Here is an 8,914-nt window from a genome sequence, read left to right as displayed (position 1 = left end):
ACTGAATCAAACACAGAAATTATATAATAATTTTGCACAAAAATTTTTAAATAATAAATTTTTGATCATAATTTTATTAAGATTAACACAAGAAAGCATAATTGCAAAGTCGGCTACTTTTTCCATTATGTTGTCATATTGTATGATTATTGTACACATGGACTATTACTAATTAATCTGGATTATGAATTGCCTGTGTTAGTATTACCACATGAATGCAATTTTTATTAGCCAAAAAATTATCTTTTTATAAACATAGTTATATTTTATAGTTGCGTTAGAGTACAGTTATTTCTGAGCAATTTTTGCTCCTGAAGTCCGCATTTATGTTTACTTGATCTCTCACATAATCACTCACCTGCCAACCATGATAAAACTAGAGTAGAGGGTTGAACCTGCACATATTACTCTTGGATACAAAGGTCTTATCCTTCTGCCTGAAAAAGGATCACTGATCATATAATATGGTTCATTTTAACACAATTAATTCTGAATTCCCCAAATGGGTACTTTTAGAGAAATCATAAAATCAACACTGTAAACCTTAAACATTGTATATTTAAACCAAAAAGTATGCTTATTTTTTACTGAGTATAAAAGAATTTGAAATAAGCAGGTTTATAAAACTGTTTGATTTGCAGAGAATATGGTACATGTTCTTTAAAATAAGGCTGAGTGAACTACTATGGCTAAAGTACACTACTGTAGCATCCTGTTTCATTATCCATATACAAGTTAAATTGAGCTATGTGAGAATAACTTTAAATTTCTGACCTTTAATGGTTTTACAAAGGCACCTGAAATGTAGGTTTGTTAACTTGTTTAGCTTTCTAAAGTGCAAATTTGGAATAATTTATTTTATAGGTATATGTTCATGTGGGAAACAGCAGTTTATGTCAATAAACAGGAATCATCAGGTATCAAAGTTCAAGAGTGCTCTTAAACCACAGTGTTGTTATAGCAGCCTGTGTTCTGATAAGTAAAGAGTTAACATCCCAGAGTGCTGTGCTTCCTCCTTCTTGCTGCAAAGTGAAACACAAGCTGATGTTTAGATATTCAGGACCTAAGCTATTCATGGCGGGACGTCTAGCTCTGCGTTCAGCCGAGCCAACGGCTTTTCGGGTGTTCCTTGGGTCCACCACAACCAGTCTGAACTTAAAGAGAAATGCAGGTGGAAATGCTACACCTCTTGGGAGTATCAAGACTGAGGCTGACCTCACTGAGATCACTCTTCCGACAATACTGTACAGGATGATCTTTAAAGGGTACTACAATCGCACGCATGAGCTGCAGGTACAGTATGTGAAGTGATTTAGGCTCTACACATCTAGGGACATTTCACTACTGTGTGATTTATTTGCTGTGCTGGTAGTCACCTTGATACTTGGTACTGTTTGTGAGTGATTAAGATTTGCAGAGTGAAAATAAAACTGTAGAAAAGTGAAAGATGTTCTGTGCATCTCGTGATTGTTCAACATGTCTTCCATACTGAAGATCTAATGACATTTACAAAAGTCTAATGCTTTTTGTTTCTTTTTGTAATTTCTGTAGTTATATGAAAAGCAGTTGTATGGACCCATGTTTAAAGTAAGAGGTGGCAACACGCATGCAATTTCGCTGAATAGTGTGGAGCTGCTGGAGGAGCTGATGAGGAAAGATGATAAATTCCCTAGCAGAGGAGACATGTCTCTCTGGACTGAATACCGAGATATGAACGGTTTGGGTTATGGTCCTATCACTGAGTAAGCCACTGTGTTTCTTTGTGTGTGTGTGTGTGTGTGTGCGAGCGCGTGCTTTGTTGTACATTTTTGCTTTAATTATACGTTTTGTTTTAATTCATTTTAGCACTTACTCTAATAAACCTAATTCAATAGTGAGCTGAGTCGCTTTCTCTGTTCGTGGACAGGCTGCAACAGGCCTAGCCTAGCATCGGATTACCCCAGCAGTGACCGTCTGCCCGTTCCCAGCTGAGGCCTCAGGAAATGACATTGTTTACTAGTGATGTGTCGTTTGCGAATGAGTCGGCTCTTTAAATGGGCTCTCGGTGACTCGTAGAGCTTCTGGCGCATTCACTGACATCTCGAACGACGAAATTATAGATCTGGATTATAATATAATAGCATATTTCCGATTCGTTTTATATATTTGTAATAGAAACTTTTTCTGCACTTTTATGGAAAATGTTATGTGCAAATCCCAGTACTTGGCCAAATGAGACAACTTGTTTTGAGGAGTGTTGATTTAGAGATGCACTTGAAATACTAACCAAATATTTTAGTTTTTTTTAAGTGGGCAATATAATTACAATCAGGTTTTTTTGGCCATATTCTGTGCTGTTTTAATAAGTTACAGCTTAAAGCAAAATAATTAAAATGCAAAAATATACATGCATTTATATTATACAGTTCTACACTAGCACTCAGTGGCAATCAAAATTATTCAACCCCCATTGCAAATCAGGTTTATTGTCAAAATTTACAGACTTTCAGCTGTCAACACAACGGATGCTTCAAGGGGTTTCCCCAAATTCAACTGAAAATGCAAAATGTAACCGCCTTCTTCAAATCTCACCAGAGACTTTCTATGGGGTTCAAGTCAGGTGACTGTGATGGCCCTGTAGAATCTTCCAGGATTTCTTCTGCAACCAAGTCTTTGTGGAATTTGTGGTATGCTTGTGATCATTGCCCTGTTGGAAGGTCCAATGACGCCCAAGCTTCAGCATCCTCACAGACGGCATGAGGTTTTCTCCTAGGATTTCCTGATACTTCAATGAATCCATCTTGCCTTCCACACGCTGCAGATTTCCAGTGCCAGAGGATGCAAAGCAGCCCCAGAGTGTCACTGATCCCCCACCATGCTTGACTGTGGACAGAGTGTTCTTTCTTCATTCTTCTTCCTCCAGACATACCGCTGAGGCATCGTGCAGAAAAGTTACAGTTTTGTTTCATCGATCCACAGAACAGAATCCCAAAACGTCTGTGGCTTATTTATATGATTTTGAGCCGACTTTTCTTGTGCTTTTGGGTCAGTAGTGTTATACGTCTTTGAGGTCTGGCATGGAACCTTCTGTGTTTAGTACGTGCCTTACTGTGCTCACTGAAACCTCAGTGCCTGTTGCCACAAGTCTTGCAGCAGGTCCTTTTCAGTCACTCGAAGGGCATTTCTCAACCTGTCTGCTCAGAAATCTGGTTGCAGCCATTGATAGCCTCCTTTTTCTGCCCCATCCAGGTATTTAATATATTTTCTACCCCTAGAAAATTCAGGTATTTCATGTGTTCCAGCTCAAGCACACCTGGGGCAACTAATGAAGCCCTTGATTAGTTGCATCAGGTGTGCTTGAGACAACAACTGTTTTGCATATTTGTGCTATTGTGAGGGATTTTATTCAGGGGGTTGAATAATTTTGAGATTGGAGAAATAAGTATAAGTTGCATTTTCAGTTGAATTTGGGGAAACCACTTGAACCATTCGTTGTGTTGAATTATTTCAATTTCTTTTGTCAGATTTGTTCATTTCAAACAGCTGAAAGTCTATAAAATTTGGCAATAAACCTGATTTGCAATGCGGGTTGAATAATTTTTATTGCAATTGTATATAGTAACTACACATATTTTCATATGTAAAATGAAAATACATATATATGTAAAATAAAAAGTGATCTACTTGAAAAAAATTCTTAAAGTGAATGAATGCCAAATTCACCTTCTAAAAAGAGAAACCTTTCAGAGTTTACACTGTAAGGAGTAAGGTATAGTCCTTATCATTTCTTAATCAACCACATCCTAGGTGTGTTCCACGGCCCCTGTCTAACTCTGGGCTCCCTCAATCATTCATATACACTTCTCCTAGTTTTTACCCACAATTTTCAGTTGTGGGAAATTCTAATTGTTTCTTTAAAGCAAAACATAGAAATATGTTGTGTTTTTTCTTCACTAGAGAAGGAGAAAAGTGGTACAAACTCCGATTGGTGTTGAACAAGCATATGCTGCATCCAAAGGACTCTGTGCAGTATGAGAATATGATTAATGAGGTTGTCACAGATTTTATCAAACGTGTATACCATTTACGAAAAATGAGCTCCACTGGAGACCTGGTACCCAACATGTCCAATGAGATGTACCGTTTCACTCTAGAAGGTATGGCCCATCATGTCTCAATTATAACTGCTCGACAATTATATTTAGCTGGATTTTATATACATACAGTATGTCACAAAAGTGAGTACACCCCTCACATTTTTATAAACATTTGATTATACACTTTGCTACAATGTAAAGTAATGAGTGTACAGCTTGTGTAACAGTGTAAATTTGCTGTCCCCTCAAAATAACTCAACACACAGCCATTAATGTCTAAATCGCTGGCAACAAAAGTGAGTACACCCCTAACTGAAAATGATCAAATTGGGCCCAATTAGCCATTTTCCCTCCCCAGTGTCATATGACTTGTTAGTGTTACAAGGGCTCAGGTGTGAATGGGGAGCAGGTGTGTTAAATTTGGTGTCATCGCTATCACACTCCCTCATACTGGTCACTGGAAGTTCAACATGGCACCTCATGGCAAAGAACTCTCTAAGGATCTGAAAAAAAGAATTGTTGCTCTACATAAAGATTGCCTAAACTATAAGAAATTGCCAATTCCCTGACGCTGAGCTGCAGCACAGTGGCCAAGACCATACAGCGGTTTAACAGGACAGGTTCCACTCAGAACAGGACTCGCCATGGTCGACCAAAGAAGTTGAGTGCACGTGCTCAGCGTCATATCCAGAGGTTGTCTTTGGGAAATAGACGTATGAGTGTTGCCAGCATTGCTGCAGAGGTTGAAGAGGTGGGGGGTCAGCCTGTCAGTGCTCAGACCATACGCCGCACACTGCATCAAATTGGTCTGCATGGCTGTCGTCCCAGAAGGAAGCCTCTTCTAAAGATGATGCACAAGAAAGCCTGCAAACAGTTTGCTGAAGACAAGCAGACTAAGGACATGGATTACTGGAACCATATCCTGTGGTCTGATGAGACCAAGATAAACTTATTTGGTTCAGATGGTGTCAAGCGTGTGTGGCGGCAACCAGGTGAGGAGTACAAAGACAAGTGTGTCTCGCCTACAGTCAAGCATGGTGGTGGGAGTGTCTGTGGGGCATCCTCAAAAGGAAGGTGGAGCAGCACAAGGTCTCTAACATCCACCAGTTCTGTGACGTCATCATGGAGGAGTGGAAGAGGACTCCAGTGGCAACCTGTGAAGCTCTGGTGAACTCCATGCCCATAATAATGGTGACCACACAAAATATTGACACTGTGGGCCCAATTTGGACATTTTCACTTAGGGGTGTACTCACTTTTGTTGCCAGCGGTTTAGACATTAATGGCTGTGTGTTGAGTTATTTTGAGGGGACAGCAAATTTACACTGTTATACAAGCTGTACACTCACTACTTTACATTGTACTTCACACGCAATGTGTCATTTCTTCAGTGTTGTCACATGAAAAGATATAATCAAATATTTACAAAAATGTGAGGGGTATACTCACATTTGTGAGATACTGTGTATATATATGTGTGTGTGTGTGTGTGTGTGTGTGTGTGTGTGTGTGTGTGTGTGTGTGTAATATAGATTGCTCATATGCTTACAGTTTTTATATGGTACGTGATGATACAAATGCAAGATGAGACATATGCCTGCTTATTCAGGAATGGCCCGCATACTGTTTGAGACTCGAATTGGCTGTCTTGAGAATGAGATTCCAGCAGAGACTCAAAACTTCATTGACTCCGTCAACCAGATGAAGACTGAGATCATAGTTTTGTCTCTGTTACCCAAGTGGACCCGCAATTATTTGCCATTCTGGCAGCGTTACATAAGTGGTTGGGATGGAATCTTCAAATTCGGTGAGATGCTGAAGACATTAATGATCTCTCTTCCTGTCCCTCTTCTCCAGTACATATGAATTATGTTTTGTTTTTTTAATCTAGTAGTCTATTACGTCTTCTGTAAGTTTATTTAAATTGAAAGAAATATCTCCATTGCTTAGCCCGCAAGCTAATTGACAGGAAGATGGAGCACATTCAGATGTGCCTGGATGCAGGTCAGGAAATTGCAGGAGGGTATCTCAGCTACTTGCTTTTCAACGCCAACATGAGCAAAAAAGATGTGTATGGGAGCATTAGTGAGCTGCTCATGGGAGGAGTAGACACAGTAAGGATAACAGTACACTATCATATAACTTTGTTAATTAGTATAAAACTTATTTTGATAAATATAATGAAGAATTAAACAAAATGAAATGTCCGGTCTCTTAAGACATCCAACACTATGATGTGGGCCTTGTACCTGCTGTCACAAGATCCAAAGGCACAGGAAACACTGTATCAGGAAGTTAACAGCATCATCAAAGGGGACAGAGTTCCAACAGCTGAGGACATAAACAGCATGCCCTACCTCAAGTCTGTCATCAAGGAGACTCTAAGGTGGATAGAAAAAAAACAATGTTTATAAGTACATGCCATTTAAGTACCATATAGCACATAGTATACAGTTACCTAGGTTAGTTTTTCACCTTTTTTTTTTTTTTTTTTTTTTACTGTATTTCACCCAATAAAAGAGGTGTACTTATATCCTGGGCAGTACTGATATTTACCATTAAAGTAAATGTGACATTTATCTGTTACCTTTTGCATGCAAATTGATTATTTTATCTATTATATTAAGACTATTGTATAATTATGTTTAGAATGTACCCAGTTGCTCCCGTGAACGCACGCCTTTTATCAGAAAACGACGTGATTATCGGAGGACACTTCTTCCCTAAGAAGGTACTGTCCCCCCCCCAACTATTTTATTTCTAAAATATATCATCCTCCATAAATCGCTGTTTAACTAATCAACAACTCTCATGAACAGACCACATTTATGATGAATCATTATGCAATCAGTCATGATGAGACAGTATTCCCTGAACCAAGAGTCTTCAAGCCTGAACGCTGGTTGCGAGATGGGAGAGAGCGACCTATTCCTTTCGGATCCATTCCATTTGGGTTTGGAGTGAGGGGGTGTGTTGGTAAACGGATTGCTGAACTGGAAATGCACTTGACTCTGGCAAGGGTAAGAAACCAGAAAACTTTACTGGATCATATAACAAATGTTATCTGATCATTTATTAGCAGTTATTCAGCAGTTACAGTGGATATAAAAAGTCTACACACCCCTGTGAAAAATGGGCTCTAGTCATAGAGGGAATCATAGATAGTTACAAATACCAATCTATTTTGGCACAAAACCTGGAAAAACCTGTGGAATTATTTGAAGAGGCCATGTACAGGAGATCCCCTTGCCATTTGATAAATTTTGAGCATATTTGCAAGGAAGAGTTCCAAAGTCAGTAGACACTAAAAGACTGGGTGCTGTATTACAAGCAGAAGGTGCTTTAACAAAATTTTAGTTAAGGAGTGTGCACTCAAAAGTTATTTCTTTTTCTTTTTTTCCTAAAATCTATCTGTTTTTCACTGAATTATTGGTTGCTATATCACATTACAGATCAAAAAATATCTGACATGATTTATCTTGGATATATTTTTTACATCACAAAAGCATGCTTTATTAACAGGGGTGTGTATACTTTTCACATGCACTGTATGTGTGTACAAATTTTTAAGTTTTGATATCTTATCTGCTATCTGAAATACTTAAATGTTGGACTTTGTTTTGATTATCTAGATAATAAAACTGTTTGAAGTCAAGCTGGATCCCAGCGTGGGAGAGGTCAAATCTCTCAGTCGTACTGTGCTTGTTGCAGACAGAACAGTCAATTTTCATTTTCTGGAGCGGAAACTCATGTAACGACTTAAAACTGTTCTGAGCTTTAACATCCACCAAACTAAGCCACAGAAGAAATCTATACACCAGCATAAAAAATCTTGTAACGAAGTCAATCTCAGTCCTTCTACCATTCTTTCTGCAAGTACACTCTGTAATCTCATTGGTGTGTGTATGTATTGATGCAAATGAAAAAACACATAGAGCATGTATTTTAGTGATTTCTATTAGTATGTAAAGACAATTTAATTCAATATGTATTCTTGATATAAATTAATCACTACAGCTTTTTCACTTTTTCAGTGTATATATAATAAACGTTTGAATAAAAAAAAATCACATGGCATCAATGGCCTGGTATGATCATTTAGAAATACTGTTTAAAACATTATGAATATTCTGTCAATATGATGTACTATAAAGAGTCATGAACATAATTTGAATTGCACTATGAATTATGATTCATCTGGTCTACATACACAGATATACATAAATGTCGTGCATTTTGTATCTCTGATACGTACACACACACACACACACACACACACACACACACACACACACACACACACACACACACACAGGTGCATCTCAAAAAATTAGAATATCATGGAAAAGTACATTTCAAATTTCTTCCCATAATTTAATTCAAAAAGTGAACTTTCATATATTCTAGATTCATTACACATAAAGTGATTTTTTTTTATTTGTTTTAATCAATTATTATGCCTTACAGCTCATGGAAATAAAAAAAAAAACAAAAAAAAAAAAACAGTATCTCAAAATATTAGAATAAAGTATTTATAATACAGAAATGTCGACCTGAGAAGAGCTCTAATCAGCAAATTAACTCAAAACACCTGCAAATGTTTTCTGAGCCTTTAATCTCTCAGTCTGGTTCAGTACACACAAACACAATCATGGGGAAGATGAAAGTAAATTTTGCATTTCATTTGGAAATCAAGGTCCCAGAGTCTGGAGGAAGAGTGGAGAAACACAGAGTCCAAGTTGTTTGAAGTCCAGTGTGAAGTTTCCACAGTCAGTGATGATTTGAGATGCCATGTCATTTGCTGGTGTTGGTCCTCTGTGTTTTCTGAAGTCGAGAGT

The 8,914-nt window shown here is 37.9% G+C and overlaps 1 protein-coding gene across 1 annotated transcript; it reads left to right on the top strand.

Annotated features, from left to right (window-relative positions):
* The first annotated feature begins 980 nt into the window (after positions 1-980).
* LOC108261972 (sterol 26-hydroxylase, mitochondrial) lies at positions 981-8,153 on the top strand. Its single transcript, XM_053681083.1, has 9 exons — positions 981-1,293; positions 1,552-1,742; positions 3,937-4,136; positions 5,686-5,883; positions 6,027-6,190; positions 6,296-6,462; positions 6,726-6,807; positions 6,896-7,096; positions 7,709-8,153. The coding sequence occupies exons 1-9, from the start codon at positions 1,045-1,047 to the stop codon at positions 7,829-7,831; spliced, it is 1,575 nt and encodes a 524-aa protein (XP_053537058.1). The 5' UTR covers positions 981-1,044; the 3' UTR covers positions 7,832-8,153.
* The last annotated feature ends 761 nt before the right edge of the window (positions 8,154-8,914 follow it).

This window comes from Ictalurus punctatus, chromosome 6 (assembly GCF_001660625.3).
Source record: "Ictalurus punctatus breed USDA103 chromosome 6, Coco_2.0, whole genome shotgun sequence".
NCBI classification, from domain to species: domain Eukaryota; kingdom Metazoa; phylum Chordata; class Actinopteri; order Siluriformes; family Ictaluridae; genus Ictalurus; species Ictalurus punctatus.
Note: the sequence above shows the minus strand (reverse complement) of the source record. Positions and strands in the feature narration are given on the sequence as shown.